Below are 21,911 nucleotides of genomic sequence, written 5' to 3' on the forward strand. Positions count from 1 at the left end.
AAACTCCTGACTATACCTCACCATTTGGCGTCCATTAACCCCATCCCACACACTTTCACGCTTCTTCTTTCGCTTTCCTCCTCATGACTATGCCAAACAGACAAAGTCTTCTCTAATCTGCATTCAAGTCTCTCTCAGACGCTCACTCACTTCTCGCTTCTTCTTTAACTCGATCTCTTCTTCTTCCTCATGCTTTCGAGAAAGCAAACACCTCCGGATTCTCCATGGAAGGAGAAGGAAGAGAAATTGCTGCACTACTCCAAAAGCAAAGAACCCAACTTGTTGATGACCATCCTCAATAATCCCCACCTCAGGTTTGGTGCTTTCGTCTTTGTCTTTCTGTCTGCTTGGCTTCTACTACTCCTCTTTTGGTTCCCTCCTAAAATCACCATAACACAAACAACCACACCCAATGTCGTTGAGGCCCTTCTTGTTCCAGATCAAGATACCCAAGAACAACCAAAGTCTAAGTGCGAGGATCCAAGCGTGTCGGTTTATGTATACCCTTTGCCGGCGAAGTTCAACATTGCACTCCTTGACCGCTGCGAAGCCCTAAACGTCTACACCGACATGTGTCCTCACGTGGCGAACCACGGACTCGGCCAGCCCAAACCAAATATGGGTTTGGCCACATCGTGGTTCGCCACTCACCAGTTCATCGGTGAGATGATCTTCCACGCGCGCGTGGAGAATCACCCCTGCCGGACGCACGAACCCTCACGCGCCACCCTCTTCTACGTCCCCTTCTACGGCGGCCTCTACGCTTCCAGCAAGTTCCGCGAGGCCAACTTAACCGCCCGGGACGAGCTCGCCTTGGAATTGGTGGAGCACATTCAGTCCCAGCCCACGTGGCAGAAGCACAACGGCAAGGACCACTTCATCGCCCTGGGGAGGACCGCGTGGGATTTCATGAGAACATCGGACGGCCCAGATTTCGGCGCCAACGTCCTCCTCAACCTCCCTGCCGTTAAAAACATGTCGGTGCTGACCGTAGAAAGACAACCTTGGCAAGGCTCAAACCAGTTCGGCATACCCTACCCTTCCTACTTCCACCCCTCCACCTTGCCGGAGATGCTGACATGGCAGACCAAGATGCGCGGCGCCACCCGGTCTTACCTGTTCTCCTTCATAGGTGGGCCCAGGAAGGGGCTAGAGAAGGCGGCCGTACGTAACGAGTTCATAAGGCAATGCGGCGAGTCGACTCGGTGCTTCCTTATGAAATGTGGCGCTAACGGAGCTAGCAAATGCCACGAGCCGAGCGAGGTCTTGAAGGTGATGAGTGAGTCTCAGTTTTGCTTACAGGCTCCCGGAGACTCCTACACGCGGCGGTCAACGTTTGACTCTGTCTTGGCCGGGTGCATTCCGGTGTTCTTTTCACCGCACACGGCGTTCACGCAGTACAAGTGGTTTTTACCGGCGGAGGTGAGCGAGTATTCCGTTTACATTGACGAGAAGAGTGAGGCGAGTAAGAGGATAGAGGAAGAGTTGCTGAAGATTCCGACGGAGAAGGTTGCGATGATGAGGGAGAAGGTTATTGAGATGATTCCTAGCTTGACGTACGCGCATCCCAATGCGAGTGGTTTAGGGTTTAAGGACGCAGTTGACGTGTCGCTTGCATCATTGGCTAATCATGTCAATAATTTAGTGAATTAATTAATTTTGGAAGCTGCATTTTATACGTGTGTATATGAGGAGCCAGCGGTATGTGGAACGTGATGGTTTAAAGAATTAAACCTTACCGACAGTTTGGCCTCTTTTTTTTTTTTTTTTTTTCCTTCTTCTCTTTTCTTAGTGCTTTTATAAAGAATGATAATGTTCATTAATTCTGACCCATACATCTTCTTGCATTGTATTGTAGTGGGAAAAGCGAGTGTTACTTCTTCTTCTTTTTTTGTACGAGATTATAGATCCTCTTTTTGTCTAATTCGAAAAGAGTTCTACAATGTTGTATGTGAATTTCTAACAAAGGAAGGCTCCCTTGTGCATATGGCCACGTTTCTATGTTGCATGCTCATTCACATATTGTTTTTTTTCAATGATCATCTTGACCACATTTACTAAGTTTCATTTTTCTTGCATGCTTCTCTCCCTCTTATTTGCTAGACATGACTACAACTATGATAACATTTATAAAACCAAATGAACATATATAGGGGTTTTGGTGTGTATATGTATTGTGATATTGGAGGTAACTAAACGAAAGGCGGGAGATTGAGTTAGTACAGCACTTCATGTTTATAGTATGTGATATAAAAATTAAATCAGTATTGAGATCAAATAGTTTCTTTGATTAAAGTTTAAGGATGATAGAAGAAAAAATTTTAGCCTAGAAAATCAGGCCCAGTACTCTAGTGTCTACCACTACTACAAAAAGAGCCTAAGGGGACAGTTCATATGTGTCCCTAGCTACCAGTGCCTATATATGTGTGTGTGTGTGTGTGTCCATGCATGCAAAAGGGACACATAGTCATTTGTGCCTATTGCCAGCGTTCCTATTGCTAAATAGAATACTGAAGTTATTTGTCCCTATATAACATATACGTCCCATATTTCAAATATAATAAATTGAGTATTGATTTTATATGAATAAGTTAATGTAAAACTACAACGTGAAGTAGCATAAGAAGTCATTACAAATCACTTAATATTTTCTCCCGATTTGGTGCATTGATGCTACTTCTTTTCATAACCCTAAGCGGCCTTGCTTTGCCGCACTAAACCCTAAGCCAACTGTCGGCCTCCTTTGTCAACTTTGTCCACCTTTTTCCATCACCACATCTCGATCTCTTCATGTCGAGTATTGATTCTGTCACTAAAAATTTTGCTACCTCCTTGGCTATCGCTACCAATGAGGTTGTTGACATCTCCTCTGTGGATAATGGGGGGGCACAGCGAAATGCCCAATCATACCTTCTGGCAAGGCCTCTAGCTCTCAAGCCAACAAATGCTGCTGACCTGCGTAGGCATTTTCGTCGAATTTGGGTGCTGTATAAAGGCTTCAGCGTTCAGCAGAAAGCCCCAAATCGTTTTCTTTTCTCCTTTGATCTTCGGGGAGATAGAAATAAGGTATTGATGGGTGGACCGTGGAGTTTCAATCGTGCTTTGGTTGTTATTCAACCATACAATGGGGTTGCACCTCTACAATCTGTAGAGATGGAGGATCTTTTCTTTTGGGTTCGCATCACCAATATGCCGCCAGCATATAAGCAGAGGAACACTATTGCCAATGTCGCCTCTGTTGCGGGTAAGTTTCTTCATCTGGATCAGAAGCTTTTTGATGCAAATCGTGAAATTAGGTTAGGGTTTCTCATGCAATTTCGAAACCCTTCTTCATGAAAAAAATCCTAAAGTTTGGCAAAGGGGTTGAGCAGGAGGTCCACTTCTTTTTGAGAATCTTGTGGGCAAATGCAGCATATGCTTTTGTGTGTCTCATAAGGGGGACGCCTGCAAGACTGAAATCACTGCCCCGGCAGTCATGGTGGCTCCTACACCGACGGCAAGGAAGCTTGCGCTCAATAGTCCCTTTTTAGGGTTTCAGGAAAATCACTTCAAGGATGGTTTGTTTCACTTCCAAGGGCTTACCATCCCCATTCTTCCACCGGTGGGAAGATCTCTTTTTGGAGGTGCTGAGACAAGTAAGGTACGTAAACCTATTGTTCTTCGTCATACAGACAAACCACAAGCTTATGAAGACAATGCATTGGCCTTGGTATCGGTTGTAACTGACCAACCTACCAAGAGAGATCGGCCCTTCCCATCTCAAAAAAAGCTGCAATTCTTGATGTCTGATTTACTGGAGGGCAAAACAAGCCCTATTGCTCCCTCCAAGAAGGTAAAAATGCCTGCATTCCCTACTAAATTCAATGCCAAATCTCTGGGACTGGTGGAGACCCCAGGTGGTATGCTTGTGCAGACAGAGGTCATGATGCCTAAACCTTCACAAGTTGAGTTGCATAGGGGAAAGAAGAAGAGAGGTAGGCCATTGGGAGCCAAGAATAAAAATCCTCCCAAAGCAAAAAAGGTTCCCGCTGACGATGTCTAGAGTGTTCTGTATTCAGGTAAGCCTCCAAGCCCTAGTCTAATGGGCAAGGAGAAGATATAGGGTTTTCTTTATGTTTAGCCTATAAACTATGTAAATGTCTGGCATAGTTATAGGCTCACTTTAATAAGTGGGCGATAAGTTCTAATATAGTTGGTCTATCCTATGTATTACAGTGGCTCCTCCACGAAGTCTTGTCTGGCCATTGTTATGTGTCAGCGGATGGGTATGTAATGGCCTTTTTGGCATGCGCTTTTATCAATGGAATTACCATTTATTCAAAAAAAAAATAAGAAGTCATTACAATAATTACAACAAGAACAAAATATTATCAAGCGCAATTATTTAGAAGTACATTTTGTGCAACATACCTTCCTATTTGGTAAAATTGGATCCCATCAACCATTGAAATTTCATGACTATATATCATACAATTCGGTTTTAATATACAAAAGTTACAACTATTATTGTTTAGGATTTTATTAGTAGATTCTCTAGACAAACACTGTGTTCATCTATTTACCTAAACTAATTTTCTTTGACAAAATAAAGATATAAATTTGAACATATATCATGTAATATATATCATGTAAATAAAATTGCAGATGAGCATATATCATGTAATATATTTTGAAGTTACCACCTATGTGGAAGGGTCCTTTAGATAACATTATATTAAACATGATATTATGTGAGGTCTTTATTTATTTTTTTATTTTTTTTTAATCAAGTCCATGGAGGGAAATAGTATATTCATCACAAGCTAGAATAGACCGTTACATACCCTTCCACTGTCATTTAAGGACATAGACAAACAAGAAGCTAGTGGTAGTATCCACAAGTGGTACATAGAAATAGACCTACTCATTGTACATTCAAAAACGTAAAGGTAGCAGAAACCCTCCTTTGGTACTAATCCAGAGGTGGTAGAGATACATAGAGTGCACATCGGTGCTTAGCTTCCTAAATACAAGAAATTTATTGTAATTTAGACTAACTAAAAAACATAGGAAAAGGCTTAGGGCTATAAAACCCCAGCCTAAATTAGAAAGCCCAATAGGGCATCCCAAAGAGAAGAGGCCCAACTCAAGGCCCAGCAAGACAGGGCTGACCCAAGCCCAAACCACAACTCCACCACGCCTGCAGCTACTTGTTAAGCACCGCCCACGAGCCCCGCCACGAAACCAGCACTTCCGCCACGAGCCAGCCATGCCCCGAACCCCACGAGCCTCCGTCGATACAGCTCCCAGTTCTGAGCCCGCACTGTCGCCCAGACATTCCAAGACCCACACCGCCGCTGGATCTGGAACGCGCCATCCCTACACAGAAAGCCACCACAAACGCCTAAAAAAGCCGCTCACAACCTGCCATCAACCAGCCTGCCAAACCACAAGTCAAACATCCTCTCTCTTGTCCTCAGCCCAGGGCATTAAAATACCCGTCCGACAGCCAGCACAGTGACAACGCTGCGATACCGGCACTATCTATGGTCGCCGCTGGACAGAGAACGATTTGGTGGTGTAGTGGCTCTCGCAGCGCTAGAGCTAAGAGAGAGCTAATCTTTTTATTAATATAGTTTTTATGTTATTTGAGGTCAAATAAACGCTTGTTATGAATAATTGTCAATCTAAAATTCTAAATCATCAATTTGAGTATTTTTTATATATTTAAAAATAGATATAACACATTATGCTGTATGACACTAGTTGAGCTAATCCAATAAACATGCTTTACTGGAGCAATTTTTATTAAGAGATAAACAAGAATTATACAACCATATCACTAGGAACAGTCAGTAGCACTCTCCAATGGACGTAAACCCTTCCTACATACTAATCAATAACATAAAATAAAAAAAAAAAAATCAAAAGCAGTGTATTTAGGTAAAATGGTAACGCAAAATAAAGAGTAAAGAATGCCCAGGAAGATTTTGATGATCAAAAACAAGCATCCAACATGCAGCAGCAACATAGAGCAGCACAGCATCCCTTCCAGAACCCATCACCCTTCGACTTGGTTTCTACTGGAACACGAGCAGGGTTTTGGTCACCGACATCTGATCTTGTGGGATAACCGGCAGGTGGTGGAGCCTGAACATTGTAAGGACCCGGTGCAGTCGAATAAGGCAATGGAGGGTATGCTACAGCGGAAGATTTAGTGCTTGAACTCATCTTTAATGATTGAAACTTGGAGGCAAACGATGATCAGAGGAGCAAAAGGTAGAAGAAATTAGTAATGGCAACAATGAGAGTTACTCGGGAAGTTTGTGATATTGGATAGAAGAGAGATGAGGAATTTATACAAAGGAAAAAGTAGATGGGAATTGATGGAGTGGTTTATCTCTTACGTCTTAAGGTATATCGTGACTACTTTTACGTGCGAAAAGGCATTTTCAATACCGTGTTCTTCTTTTGACTGGAAGCTGCACAGAAATTCCTGAAAAGAGGGCTTCTAGAATTATTCTCGAAAGATTAAGATGGATACTTAATTGACGCTGTGTTTGAAAAATGGGACTTGAAAACAAAAAGCTGTCCAAGATAGTAATAGAAATTGTAATATTCCATTCTCAATAGATTAATGGGAGATTCCTTTCCCCACTGTCATCTTTCTGTTTGACAGGATCAAAGTGAAAAGCAACTTACTAGCTTTGCTATGACATTCTAGCCAAGTGCAGCAATATTTCTGAAGCAGATAGCAGGAGAAGAAAATTACAATTACCATTCAAATTTTGACGAATAGTAGTTCAAAGTCCACAAAATGGCGAAGTTTTATATACACACCACACCCCTCTCAAATCACTCAAAACTCAAGCTCCACACTTCCTAAACTCAACTGTATTCTCTACACTTAATAATCTTGATCTTTTTCTACACAGTTGAAATTTTATATAAAATAAAAAGAAAATAGATCAAAAGGGGAGAAAAAGAAAGAGTAAGAATTCACACGCAAACCAACATAATTGAATCTTTCACACAAATAACCGAAAATAGTTCCCTTTCTCGATGTGCATATTGGACGGGGCAAGAAAATTACTGTTGAATCTCAGTTGATATCACTCGATTCAAAAGCTTCATCCATTCATCCATGGTTCTGTTCATTCTGTCATTGTTGTTGAATGCTCATGTTTTAATAGGGTCTCACTGCATCCAAATTCACGGTTCATCTTCCGCAAGCTGCACATTGTATCCATGCTTTAGGTCTGTCACAAATCAAGGTTCCAAGGTAAAATGTTTAGATGTTCAATGATGATCTAATATGCTTCCAAGTACAAGGGTTGGTTTAGATCAGAACATTTGCACATGTTTAACTACTATACTTAAGAAGCAAAGGACAAAAGGTCGACAAAAGAGAATATATGACAGATATGATGGGCCATCAAGATCAGGTGGCAATGATGCTTGAAAACACAACTCACTAACATCATGAACTTATGAATCTATCTGATTCCAAAATGAATTCTTTCATTAGGATGAAATACTAAAGTACCAGCTAAAATTCTTAAGCTTCCTGAATTAATCGCCTAATATACAGATAGCAAAGCGTCTACTTAATTTTACAGATAAAAGTGTGACCAGGTGGCCATATTTCAGTTTACTTTAATGTCAAACCTACTATTCTACATGCATGCTGAAGAGGTAGCATGCAAGAAGTCTAAATGTAACATTATATTTGTATATGCATGGTATCACAAGGCATTTTTCACATTGAAAGGAGATTAAGAGTAGTTTAAATATGAAGTTTTTGCTTATGGGTGTAACAAGACGGTTCAAATTGTGATGTTACTCCCCTTTGATTTTGAAGGATCTTAATCACATTTTTAGACATTGGATGAATTACGTTTGCCTTAAACCAGTTAGTCAGTCACATTATAGGTAAGTGCCATCAAATAAAATACAAAACAGAGACTACATTACAGAGGATATCACAACACAAAAGTAAGAAGTTCAACCGACTAGAAAAAAGTTGTTTAATGATCTATTAAGGAATAATACTATCCACTGTACAATGAATCAGAACTAAAACTCTTGGCAAATTCCCTTTCAATATGTACGCCAAGACATACACAAGGAATTTGTCCTCCATCTTCCAAGAAAGCATTGTTGTAGATTAAAGAATACGAAAATTGAAAGAGTATGCGATCCATCTATAAATCGGATAGTACACATCTAGATCTAGATGTATTGATTTTTTTTATTTATTCTTATGCCTTTTAGTTTTGATTTTCAAAAGTATCTTCTCTTAACACACACACACACGGATATATACAAATGAAAGAACTAATGATGAAATTACAAAACTTACCAAGACAAATTATCATGCACTTTCAATAACATGAGTCAATATTGAAAGCAATATTGATTCAACCAAAAACATATGACGATAGAGGAGTTATCTTAACTTTATCTCTATATACTGTTTTCAAAATCTAAGAAGTATTGCATACTTAGACGGTACCTTTAACTGAAGATTTATCATATTTGTCTTTCCTCTCGTCCTCATTCTTCCATTCACTCTCATCATCATCATCGTCGTCATCATTGCCCATTGCATCCCTTCCATCATTTCCTATATCGCTCTCACTAGCTGTCTCCCATTCAGAATCATCACTCTCTCGGCCATATACATCACCAGCACCCTCACAATGCACACCCCCATGTTTGATAGCTGCCTCTCTAAATAACCAAGCTGCACGCATCTGCTTTTTAACCAATCGTTCAGCATAGTCAGGAACCTTATTTTGCCTCAATGAGAGATCAGGATCATTTGACTGAGAGCACTCGTTTATGAACAGAATGGCATCTAATAAACTCTCTTTTGCAAACCCAAGCATGTCGTAAGCCTGAGCTCTTCTCCAGAGACTTTTGGCATGACGATTTAGTGGGCTGTGAAGACAAAGTGCACGTGTAGCATCACTAATGGCAGCTAAGGGCTGTTGCAACAGAAGATAACACTGAGCTCGATTACTGTAAAGAACAACTCTCTCCTTTTTGGATCTCATTGGACACAATGTCAATGCTTCTGAGTATTTTGATGCAGCTCCAGATATATTTCCTGATGAGAACAGGGAATTTCCTTCAAGCTTGACCACAAGTGCTGCTGCCTGTTTAATATGGAGATCCTCTTTTGGCATATTCTTTTCCCATTTCAATCTCTGTCTGGAATTCAACAGTTCTTCAATCATTTCTTTCGTTCTGTTACTCAATGAGTTACGTCCAGTCCCTTGTGACTGGATACATTCCTGAAGAACATTGACAATGGAATCTCCGAGTTTCTTGTTATCACCTAGAGTTGTAATCTCCGCAAGGTCAACAAGTGCAGGTACAGCCTTATCAATGACCTGGATAATGGTTTCAGAAAAATTAGGTATTATAAATTAGGATGCACATTTATTTGATATTTAAAAAAAACAAAAAAAGTAAATGAAGTTATGATGTGCAATACTAAAACTTTGCATGCTAAAAAATCAACTATATTCAGGCCTTTGATAGCTTTTCACTTGGGACAATATTTACAATCTTCTTAAGGAATTGTTGAATTTTTAGAATGCTATTGACATATCTTCCTCCAGAAGAGATTTTTAAAAATAAAATATAGCTTGTTCTCCAACAGGTGTTAACACATATGATGTATTGAGAGTTTGAGACATTCATCAAGGACAGAAAAGCACACATGAGACAAGAAACAAATTTGAAACATAGGTAAGTGTAAGGAATGGGAACCATAAAATTCAAGTTTTTAAGAAAAAAATCATTAAGGCCACATAGCAGGGATCATGACACAAATAGTTAGAAACTAAAAGAAACAGTACTGAGTGTATGCACCATGCACAAACAGATGCAAAAACAATAATATAGAAGATACCTTATGACATGTACTAGGGTCTTGAAGTAACCAGAGAAGACAATCAATAGCCATATACTGCCAATCATCTGACGACCGAGCAATATTACACAATGCTTCGATAATACCAGGACAGCTAGCTACAGGTCCTCTACCCAGCTTATGATGACAAATTGTTCTTAATAAACCAATACCAGCTGGTGAGTTTTCATTGACAAGCCCACCCCACATGCCAGGTAGCTTTGTTAAGAATTCAGGCTTGCATATAGTTGGAAGAAACTCCGGTTTAAAGGCAAAGCAGTTAATGAGCTGGAGAGACCAGCATTGCAACTGACTTGCCCATTCTTCAGCCTTTCTGGACTCCATTTCAACACCTCCCATGCCACGAGTGAGCAGATCACAGTGATAGCTTAACCTTCGGTCAACGTACTGGTAGAAATGTGAATAGACAATCTCAAGTGAGCTCATTCCTAGTTGAATGGAAAGCTCAAGAATTTCACCATGACTTGCTACAGCAGGAAAAGTGCTGGCATAGGTAGCCAAGTGGCCTAAAGCTCGGACAGCCACTCTCTGTTCAACCCATGTTAACCTTCCTCTCAAAAGTTCAACTAAAGGAGCGATTACCCCTGCATGAACAGAACTTTCTGCAAATTCTTCCATGTTCATAGTGTATGAACCAATTATGTGAGCTGCATAATAAGGAATGTATATATTCTGGTCATGAGAAAGCCAGCGACGATTCTTCAGACCCTTCCATATCAGTGAAGCCATACACTCAAAGATACCAAGCTCAATGAACTCAGGATCATTTGGATGTGCCATGGCAGTGTTCCAAAGGCCACTGATAGGAAGAACCTGACCATCATCATCCTGTGTGGGAAGGTCTCTAAAGAACTTCAGGATACTTGCTCTTCGCTTACTTGGATTCCCTTCCTTCATCACACAAAAGAAGCATCCTGGGTAAGGACATTCGGAAGATGCTTTATCCATGTCCAGATGCAAGTTAATCTCACAAAAATCAGGGCGACTCAACTATTCATTACTCAGCTGAATCAAATAACTGCATCAACAGCTCATATGATTAACATGTTAGCTTAGCATCTATTGAGAAACAGATGGTAAACATAATCACAAGAGAATTAATACAGGCTGATAAGAAAAGGTTTACAGTTCACTCGTCTTTTTAGTTAATGATCTTCACATTTGAAATCACAAAAGTAAAAACCACAATTCTGAATTTTAATAAAATGATGTAGTCTATCACGAAAATAGGGGTAAATAGAAATGCGCGCCCAAGACATCCTAGCCAAAAGAAAATGTATACTTCACAATTATAATAGTAGTGGAACAAAGAAGACTCCTCCGACTTCACTTCCTTTCTTTATATTTCCACTAGAATTTCATTTTAAAAGCTGTCCTTTTCCTTAGGACATCTTATATGTTCAAAAAGCAGTCCAAAGTCATTTTGGTTCTTTCCAACAGAAAAACAAAATATCACAATTGTGTGGTACAAGTGCTGACAAAATTATTCCCTCCATTCTCCTCTCAAGTAAAATTTCAAAATGCCCCACAAATTTTTGGAGTACTCATAAAGTTATTTGCAAACAAAGATTAAAGCCAGCAATAAAAATGACAAACACATTTGTCATCATAAATGGATCACCATGTATTTCATCCCTTGTATTACAATGCAAAAGATAAAAACCTTTTGGAGTTTGAAGAAAGCAAGAAGGATCTATCGTCCAGAAAAACTTGAAACATGAAGACAAAACAAAGCGAATGAACAGAACATGATTTCATGAATATAAATTCACATTCTTCGCCTCCTCTCACACACATAACACTCTGTGTTACCATTTTTCACTTGTCAAACCTGAAGTAGTTCACCTTTTCATGTTCGTATTTTATAGTTGCTATACAGTTGACCAACTATCTCAAACAACTTTTCCTCATCTAATATCAATGCCATACCCACCCGTGAAGAAATATTTTCATTCCTATTTCCCAAGTGTATATTTCTTCAGATGTTGCTCATTCATGTTAACATTTGCCTCTCCATGACACTTACTTTTGCTAACAAGTGATTTCTAAACGACCCAAAACTTAATCCTAATTCCCTAAAGCATTCACGTAGAAATCTCCTGTCAACTATTTTAGTCACTACCCTATACTGTAATCATGCCTCCCATAAGCCATTCAACTCCCTCATTGTCAATAACTAACAATAACCTTCGCCTGCCCCAAAAATGAAGAAGCTAACAATAATCGATGCCACAAAACAATCACTTCTTAGTAATGAGTAATGACCACCAATGTTCATTATACCTCGCAGCTTTTCTTAATGTCCCCAAGCTGCCGCTGTTGAATATTTTATGTACACTCAGTCCTAACCCTACTTAATCTAAAACCCCTTAGCCTCCTTAGGCCTCTCTCGAAAACATGATTCTAAAACCTTTGTTTTTTGGCACTTTCAAAAGTCCAATACTTTCTACTTTATTAAAGTTTGGATTTTTATCAACTCCCAAGTTCAGAATCAACATTCCACCACAACCATTCAGCAAAGCTACAACATTTTTTTCCAAACAATTAGATCCAAAACAAAAATTCCAACTAATTAAGTGAGATCCAAACCAATCACTTGCACAAAACAATATTTGGAACCAAAAGCAAAAAGGGTTCAGACAATCAAACAGATACCTGAAAACAGAAACACTTCTTCTTCTGTAGATATAAGCTCACACTACGAAGTTCCAGAAGTAGTTGCAAAATCCTGAGCCAAAATGACAAAAATCTTTCTGGGTTCCCCAAAAGATGATTCCTTTTTCTCTGTTCCTGCTTCCCAACAACAGAAGAAGAACAAAAGAGTGTGCTTCTGTGTGTGTGGAAGCTGGTAGGAGACGAAAACGACTGTGTTTTAAGGGGTTTTGATACTGACTGGGAAGATGGGAACTTGTAATGAAAATTTTGCAACACTGTTTCAATTTACACTAAAATGGGATTAAATTAACATATATCTGTCTTCTCCACGCGCTCTTTCGGCGAAGTGGGGCTGTGGGGCCGAAGGCAAGAGAGGAAAGGGGCGGAGGAAACAGCGCGTGCGGCACAAACTGTACTTTAGTCGATTACGATTGCGCGGCGGAGGCAAAGACTGCAATGGCAAGAGGGGTCGCGGAGGGTACACCGAGACTTTATTCAATTCATAGTTTTTATGGCCCCATTTAGTTCCACGCCTGTCTTTGCCCTTTTGTTTGAATCAGAAGGACTTCGATTTTTATGTCGGATTTTGTTAACGTTTATGTCCAAATTTGATTTTGTCGATTTTTTTTTTCTAATTATATCTTCTTTTTTTTCCTGTTTTTTGCATATTTGAAAGGAAGTACTATGAATTTTTCGACTAAAATGACAACCCATTTATGTAATATTTCCTTTAAAATTGTAGTGAAAAACTTATAACGTCAAACAAAAAAACTAATGAGAAAAAATTCGGGACCGACTAAGTTAATGAGAAATTAATGAATCTGACATGTAGAGTTTTGAGGTTGTGTTCTTTTAAGTAGGGTTGGGATCGGTTGGCTCGGCTCGGGAATGGGTCAATACCGACAACGATACCAACTTTATAGTCAGCTCGGATCGATTCGGGATGCCGAAATTTTGCCAACGATACCGATTGATTCGGTATAGTTTCAGTACCAATCGGATTCCACATTTTCATTTTCGTGATCTGGGTTTTCCACATTTTCATCATTGAACTCACTTCGTGAATTGGGTTCTTGCATTGGTGGTGCAGAGGTGGATTGAAGCAAGGAAGAAGGTGGGTCTGCTGTAGGTGCAAAGGTGGATTGGGATTTGGGACAAAGAGATGTGGGAATTGTTAGTTGAAAAAGAAGATGAAGGAGAAGCAGAAGAATCAACCCATGTTCATATCCTAAATAATTGGTCTCAGACCAGTCATGGCAGCTCCACCACGTCTATGCGCACGACACCACCACCCTCGCTGTCTCCGTCAAACCGTATCCATGGCTCACCACGAATCCTAGCGACTCAATCTGAGACAGAACCGCCATGGACAGCGGAGCTCTAGAGGTCATGATCTGGATTCAGCTCGGCTCGGATAATTAGATATGTGTTTGACCCATACCGATGTCGACCCGTTTACATAGTTTTCAGTACGGTTCGGATCGGGATGCCGGAGAACTATCTTTTCATACCGAGCTGATCAGTTTCGGCTAGGATCGGACGGGATCGGTATTGGTTTCTCGGCTTTGAATTCCCAGGCCTACTTTTAAGTGAGCTTGGAAGTTTTTTGGACGTCCAATCTCTCAAAGTGAGAAAGCTTCGTGATAAGAACCTGTGCAAAAATAAGAAAAAAAGAAAGGTTTTTAGAGAGACTGCCTTAAGACTTACCAAAATTCTCACCCGAATCATATTTTATGAAAATGTGCAAATTTAATTAACTAAAAGAACTATTTTCCATTATGAAAATTATTCTATGCACCGACGGTGCAAATGACCCAACACTTATAAGATGATCTCAACCATTGATATTTATAATTAATATTTTTATTAATAACCTAAGGGTGTATTTAATATAATATAACCATCTATTTATGTTTGTGCAAGTACACGTCAGTGCACTGAATCATCCCCCTTTCCATTAAGGTTTTTTATCATCAGACAATAATTTTTTTTTTTTTTAATCAATTCATTAATGATTGTCATTACTCAAGCCAGAATTGCCATTACATACATCTCTGCTATCATTAACCAAATAGTCAGATAGACAAGAGGTTGTGGGTTACCAGGATGGTACATAGGTATAAACCATTCATTATACAATCAATGCTCACTTAATAAAGCGAACCTATAAGCTAGAACTAGCAAATAGTTGAAGTAAAAACTATATCATTAGAGCTTATTAAGAACTAACAAGCATAGGTCCCTAGAAAAGTAGGGAATTATTAGAGAAAACTAAACTAAACTAAATAGAGGCCAAGACATCCTGCCTAGGCCCAACAATTAAGCCCGGCCCTTCCACTCTCTATAGCCCAAAGGCCTTCATGCTTCACACGCACCTGCAGAACCATATTGTTGTACCCTTACACCGACGTCTGCACCGGCAAGCCACCTAACCGTCGTCCCCCATCAAGGAAGACCACCATTTCGCTCCACCACCCAAAAAATGAAGGACGAGTTGCAACATAGGGCGACCCCAACCCCAAACAGGTAAGAGTCTTTGTATCGAAGCCCCAAAACCCCTCCATGTTGGTCGCACAAGTCGCTGTCGTCTAGAAAGAAACCCAGTCGTCGCCTTCCCTGAAACCGGCACTCACAAACCTCTAACCCCAAAGCTATCTCAATCTGAAAGGCCCAGATACAACAACCATACTGCAAGCAAAGAAATCCCAGAGGTTTAAACCACATGTCGCCCGTCCGGCACCATCACCACGACGTCGAGGTGACGCTGGAGAGCCACCGAACAAGATCTGGAGGTGCCACTCTGCCGCAACCTTAGTGTTCTCGAGAGAGAGTTTTAGGGTTTTCTCGAGAGATAAAAACCTTGTGACAATAATTTTTCTATACCATAGTGTTTAACATGTTTTTAACTGTGGCTATAATATACATGTTGATAAGAGCATTTTATAATTAAAAATGTCCAAAAACTAAAATTTATTGTCAGACAATAAATCACTTTACTTTGAATAGGCAAAATTTTCTTATTTTTGAACTTATTAGTCAAGGACCCCCAGACTCTGGAGTCATACCTAACTGATTGTCCTTTCAAAAGAAGGTGTCCGTATTCCCTAAAAGTAGTCCTTAAATAAGTACAAGATGTAATATGGTGTTCAAGTTCGCAGTTTGAGTGATGTATGGCTCTAATATGACTTGGTGCTTAAGTTTGTTGTATAAGTCGTGAAATGTAACTTGGTAGTTGTGAATTGCTTAAGGTCAAGGTCAAGGTCATGATCCTTGAGGGTCAAGGTCATGATCCTTGAGGGTCAAGGATATCTTGGCCTTAGTGCTGGAAATACAATTCACACAATACAATGACAAAAATACCAAGCCACCAAAAACTCTCCGAATGGAGAATGATAAACAAATCACCACTATAGACAAAGACATTAGATATTGTCTAATTTCGACCTCACTACATGATTTTGTTCTTGGGTTTATATTCCAAAACATAGGGGTCATTATCGGCCGAGCTAGGGCCGGCCCTACCCTAAATTTTAGGGCTTAGGGCCGGGCCTAGTCAAAGTCAACAAAATTTAGGGTCGGGCCGAGGCTTAAATATGCTAACCCTTACCCGCCCCAAAAGCCCGATCTGACCAACCTTCCAAATAAAGCCAAATAGAGCCGAAATGGGCTTATTTTGTTTAACAAAATTTTTTTTTCTCAAAATGTGGCTCAATGGTTATATAGGTAATACAAGACTTATTGTTTTTTGTTGATCATATTTAATATATATATATATATATATATATAGGAATTAACTTATAACATTTATTTATATTTTTTTTTTTGAGAAAATGAAAGACTAATTCATTGATGAAACATCATTACAATAAGAAAGTATGAGAGCCTCCACACTTGGAGGAATGTTGGTAAAGAAATCAATACCAAACTGACCAACTTTGGCCTCCTGAGCCAAAGTATGCGCTACTAGATTAACCTGTCTACTACCAAACACCACTTTAGCATCTAAAGCATCATGCAACATGTTTCTCATATCATCAATTAAGAACCCCAACTCCGATTGATGAAGGGATGAGCCAGAGATAGTGTGAACCAAATCCATACAATCTGTTTCCACTATCACCGGTGTGAAATTCTGATCAATAGCCAACTGCACTCCTTGAAGCAGAGCCAACAACTCCGCATGCTGAGCAGAACTAGACACCATTACTGTGTGTCGAAAGCCCCCCAAAACAACTCCTTCATGGTTCCTGAACACAACTCCCAATCTTGTGATACTTGAATCCAAACAAAATGCTGCATCAACATTCAATTTAATAAAACCAATAGGGGGTTTTTCCATTGGGTCACAGACCTTGATCTATTAACAAACAGTGAGGGAGTGCGAGCACCAACCCATCGTTATTGGCACAATATCAGTAGCCAACTTGCACTCCTCATCCCAAATCCAGAAGTTTCTATTACGCCAAGTAGCCCAAATGGTCATCCATAAAGGAGCAAAATTTACAGGGGACTGTGCATAAATGGACACTAACTAGTCCGCAGCACTAGAGGCACCTGAAAGATTAGGAATATGAGCTACCTGGAGCATACTAACTGCATGGAGACAATCTCGTAGGGCATGAATAAGGGACTCAACTCAACTTCTTCCTTACAAAACGGACATTGGGTATCAATATCAATACCTCTTTCACTAAGCCTGCTTCGTGTAGGAAGAATATTAGAGGTTGCCTTCCAAGCACAAACCTTCACATTACCTAGCACAGGGGTATTCCATAATTTTTTCCAAAGAGCTGAACTAGGGTTAGGATTAGAAGGCTCTTCTTCAAGAATCCTACACCTAGCAATATGATAAGCAGACTTCACTATAAATATGCCTTTTCGGTCCGCATCCCAAATCCATATGTCTGAATGGTTCAAAGGGTTAAGTGGGATTGCCTGTATCTTCTGAACTAGGGGTGGGCAAAAACAACCCGAAAAGCGACCTAAACCAATCCGAACCGGCCAATCTTATTCTTTTTTTTTATGGGGTCTTCTATGTGTTCTCACCTTCTCAGGTCTTCCATTGCTTCTCTCTCTCTCTCTCTCTCTCTCTCTCTCTCTCTCTCTCTCTCTCTCTCACATTATTCCCTTTTCTCAGTCCGTCCATTTTTACTGATGAAAACCAAAAACAAAGATCAAATATTTCACCGAAAAACCAATTCAAACCCTTCATCTTCTTCAACCCAGATCCAAAGATCCCTCACCTACCTCACCATCTAGCACAACCACCTCTACAATGCCTCCGGCCACGAAATCAACGTCTACGATCAAATCCGAGCGACCCCAATCCCAGCCTTCATTAGTTCTAAAACCAATCTCTCTGAATCTCCTCTATCCAAACATCCTCAAGCATCCCTCGATCCCTCGATAGATCCAATAAGCAATGAGGAGTGACAAAGGCTAGATCTGATAGATCGGGCTCGCGGTGGTGGCGGTGTCGGTGTCGAGGTTCGAAACACTGAGGTCTCCTCCTCGTCCTCTCTGTCTCGCTTCTTCTCTCAACCATGGTCTCCTCCCACTTCCAATTGCAATCTGACAATGGTCTCCGTCAGATTGAGGCACTGAGTCTCCTCCTCGTCCTCTCTTTTCTATGGCGTGTTTAGGCTCGAAAGCCTGGAAACCTTACCCGAAAATTTTCTGTTCGGGTGTACTCCGATCCCAGAGTATGGATATCACGTTTTGGGCCCGACCCGAATATGTCAAGTTCGGTCTCAGTCCCTGTAAATATAGTGTCGGTCTGGGACCCTGCCTAGCCCTATTCTGAACAACATGTGCAGGGAATAAATTAGATAAAAGAGTAGTGTCCCACACCCTTAGAGCCAGAAAAAGATCTGCAACCACAACAGCTCGATCTGACCTATACAAACTCAAGTCCTCCCCCATTAGCCAAGGATCTACCCATATATTAGTGGTCGTCCCATTGCCAATATGTCTCCAGATGCCTGCCCGTAGAATATCTCTACTTGCACAATGCTCCTGAATAAGAGACTGAGGTAGCAAATAATAATTCATTGTATACAGTGGCATAGCCTGAGCTACAACTTTGATTAAGATCTCTCTACCAGCACTAATGCTTAATAATTTAGACCTCCATCCTGTCAGTTTCTTGGACAAGTTGTCTTTAATATAGGCAAATGTATCTATCCTGGACCGACTTACTAAAGTCGGGATACGTAGGTATTTCTCATGCTTGTCTACCACCTGAACTCCCAAAATGTTTGCCATACTTTCTCGCAAGTGGGGGAGCACAGTACCATTGAACACCGCATTACTCTTCTGCAAATTAACTTGTTGCCCCGACGCTTTCTCATAAATATTAAGTAACTGACGAATAAGATAACAATCTTGAGGGCTAGCATAAGAATATAACATGCTATCATCAGCAAAGAGCAAGTGACTAATAACAGGAGCCCATCACAAATGCGTAATCCCTGCCATTGACCACTAGAAACAGCATGAGAAATAAGAGTCGACAAACCTTCAACACAATGCAGGAATAAGTAGGGTGAGATAGGGTCACCTTGCCTCAGACCCCGCTGTGGATCAATGAAACCTTTGGCATTGCCATTAATGAGAAAGGAATAACGTACTGTGGATAGAAAAAACATAATCAGTTCCATCCACTGACTAGCAAAACCCATCTTGAGCATAATTTTCCGCAGAAAACTCCACTCCAGCCTATCATAGGCTTTGCTAATATCCAACTTAAGAGCCAAAAAGCCCTCCTGACCCCGTTTCAATCTATGCATGTAGTGAGCAACCTTTGAAGCCACAAGTGTATTATCAGAGATTAGGCAATTTGGTACAAAAGCACTCTGTTGAGGTGAAATAAGAGCTGGTAGAAAGCTCTTCAACCTGTTAGCAACAACTTTGGATGCAATCTTATAAATGACATTGCACAAAGCTATGGGTCTCAAGTGTGACATACTCACCACTTCCTTAATTTTTGGAATCAAAACCACATGAGTGAAGTTCAAATCCGGGGGCATCTCCAAGTTAGTCAACCAGCATTACTCACTTCATGGCCCACCAAATCCCAATATTTCTGAAAAAAGAAAGGAGACATACTTTCAAGCCCCGGAGCTTTAGAAGGGTGCATTTGAAAAAGAGCTTCCCGAATCTCCTCCATACTATACGGAGCCAATAAGGACCCATTCATTGAATCCCTGACCCTTGGCGCAATGGTTTGTAGTACCATCTCCTGAGCTTCCAAGTCTGAAGGCTGAGAACTAAAAATAGATTGGAAATAATCCAAAACAACTTTATCAATCCCATTCTGTGAGGCCTGCCAAACACCATTTTCATCAAAGAGACCCTTGATTTTGTTTTTTTTTGTAGTCGATTAGAGGCTCTCTTATGGAAAAATTTGGAATTCCTATCGCCATCTTTAAGCCATATTGCACGTGATCGTTGACGCCAGTAAGTCTCATCTATCAACATCAATTCATTCAATCTTCTGGAGAGTTGTTGTTTAGCTTCCTGGTCATCTTGATCAAAGGGCTTCTCTAATAGGGTGTTAAGCTGTGAACGAACTACCTGCACCTCCTCCCTTCGGCTTTGAAAACAGTACGATCCCAAGTCAACAAATGGTTACCAACTCCTCTTATTTTCCGACATAACTGAAGCATAGGATTCCCATTATAAGGCTCACTCCATACTTCCTCCACCTTCTGTGTAAACCCTTCATGAGCACACCACATTTCCTCAAAATGGAACCGCCTCCTCCGCCTCTCCAGCTGCAGTTGCTCACGACGCACCTCCAACATAATGGGGACATGATCAGAACGACTAGGATGCAAGTTTACTACCCTAGAGAAACCAAACTATGTCCCCCATGCTGGTGAACAAGTGCTTCTGTCCAAACGCTCTTTGGTGCCGGGATTGCTCCATGTGTAGATATCACCTGCAGCTCCCATATCCCCCAAATTACAGTCCAACAAAGCTTTCCGGAACACTTGCATATGGCCTTGACTCCGAAGTCGACCGCTTGACTTTTCCCCCAGTTCCAGGATCTTGTTAAAATCTCCAGCCACAACCCATTTCTCCTCCGAATTTCTGGCCAAAGATGGCAGCAAATCCCAAGAGACATGGCGTTGACCAGTCTCCAGATGCCAGTAAAAGCCGGTGAAATGCCATTCCACGTTGTCTGGCCCTTTCACCATCGCATCAATGAAATACCTGTTCAAATCTCTCACCTGGACAGAGATCGAATCATCCCACATCAATGCCAGACCTCCTGCTCTATCCACCTGATCAAAATGAGCGATGTGAAGAAATCCCACCGATCGAAGGAGTGTCTTATGTTGCTTTTTGGTACAATGGGTTTCACTAAGAAATACCAAGCACAACTTGTGCTTCTGAATCAATAACTTGAGGGCATGACGAGTTCCTCTGTTCACAATACCTTGGCAATTCCAAATCAGACAATTCATGGTGTGAAGGCAAGGTGTTAAGCACCTACTAAAGCCGAAGATCGGCACTGCAGAAAACCCTAGAAACAGAGGCGGCAAACCCTAGTTTTGAAAAGTTCTCCCTAGACGACTAGTTTATGTGAATTCTAGTTGTCATCAATTAACTTATAACATTTATTAATATTAGTTAAGTTGGTTATATTCAATTAACTAATCTCTCTAAATCTCCCAATATTAATTATTGTGTAACAAAGAAAATAAAAATTAAAGAAAACAAAGCTTACAAAATCGATTGCAAAGAAAGAGATAAATTGCATATTATAGGAAAAAAAAATATAATTAAAAAAGAGAAAATTATTAGGGTTTATTCAGGCGGACTTGGCCCTAAAGGGTTCAAACTGGCCGGGATTCATTTTCATGGCCCATACCCTACCCTATTTTAGAAAGGAAAAATTTTAAGAACAGTACATGAAGTATGGGCCGTTCCGAAGTTCGGTGTATTTTCATGATGTCAATAACACCGTTAAACCTATGAAATTATTCAATTTTCAAAGGGTAATTTTGGGTTTTCACTTCTCTCTCTCTCTCTCTCTCTCTCTCTCTCTCTCTCGGACACCCATTTCTAGGTATCTTTCTTCTTCTTCCTCCTTTTTCTCCTTCTTCTTCTTCTTCCTCTCTCCATTCCTCTCTCGGACACCCATTTCTGGGCATCTTTCTCCTTCCTTCTTCTTCTTCCTCCTTTTTCTCCTTCTTCTTCTTCTTCTTATTCCTTCTTCTTCCTCTCTCCCTCCCCGATTTGATTTGGATACCCAGATTATTTGATTTTTTCCTCCTCCTTATTCTTCTCCCTTCTTCCTTCTCCTCCTCCTTCATCTTCCTTCCTT

At 40.6% G+C, this 21,911-nt stretch overlaps 3 protein-coding genes across 4 annotated transcripts; 1 reads left to right on the forward strand and 2 right to left on the reverse strand.

Moving 5' to 3' along the window:
* Nucleotides 1-1,977, forward strand: LOC112189931 (probable xyloglucan galactosyltransferase GT17). Its single transcript, XM_024329325.2, has one exon. It carries the CDS (start codon nt 190-192, stop codon nt 1,651-1,653), a length of 1,464 nt encoding a protein of 487 aa, XP_024185093.1. The 5' UTR covers nt 1-189; the 3' UTR covers nt 1,654-1,977.
* A 4,759-nt stretch (nt 1,978-6,736) lies between these two features.
* LOC112186658 lies at nt 6,737-13,121 on the reverse strand. 2 transcript variants are annotated; one of them, XM_024325155.2, is made up of 4 exons: nt 12,578-13,121; nt 9,902-10,940; nt 8,495-9,377; nt 6,737-7,212 (listed from the first exon to the last, which is right to left on the reverse strand). In XM_024325155.2, exons 2-4 carry the CDS (start codon nt 10,868-10,870, stop codon nt 7,199-7,201), a joined length of 1,866 nt encoding a protein of 621 aa, XP_024180923.1. In that variant the 5' UTR covers nt 10,871-10,940; nt 12,578-13,121; the 3' UTR covers nt 6,737-7,198. The 2 variants fall into 2 exon arrangements, with proteins under 2 accessions (XP_024180923.1, XP_024180921.1); XM_024325153.2 differs by having other exon boundaries at nt 6,737-7,238.
* Nucleotides 13,122-16,415: 3,294 nt separating this feature from the next.
* LOC112184012 lies at nt 16,416-19,605 on the reverse strand. Its single transcript, XM_024322315.1, has 5 exons — nt 19,022-19,605; nt 18,243-18,968; nt 17,157-17,414; nt 16,970-17,031; nt 16,416-16,870 (listed from the first exon to the last, which is right to left on the reverse strand). Exons 1-5 carry the CDS (start codon nt 19,603-19,605, stop codon nt 16,416-16,418), a joined length of 2,085 nt encoding a protein of 694 aa, XP_024178083.1.
* Nucleotides 19,606-21,911: the final 2,306 nt, after the last annotated feature.

This window comes from Rosa chinensis, chromosome 2 (assembly GCF_002994745.2).
Source record: "Rosa chinensis cultivar Old Blush chromosome 2, RchiOBHm-V2, whole genome shotgun sequence".
In the NCBI taxonomy this organism is placed as follows: Eukaryota; Viridiplantae; Streptophyta; class Magnoliopsida; order Rosales; family Rosaceae; genus Rosa; species Rosa chinensis.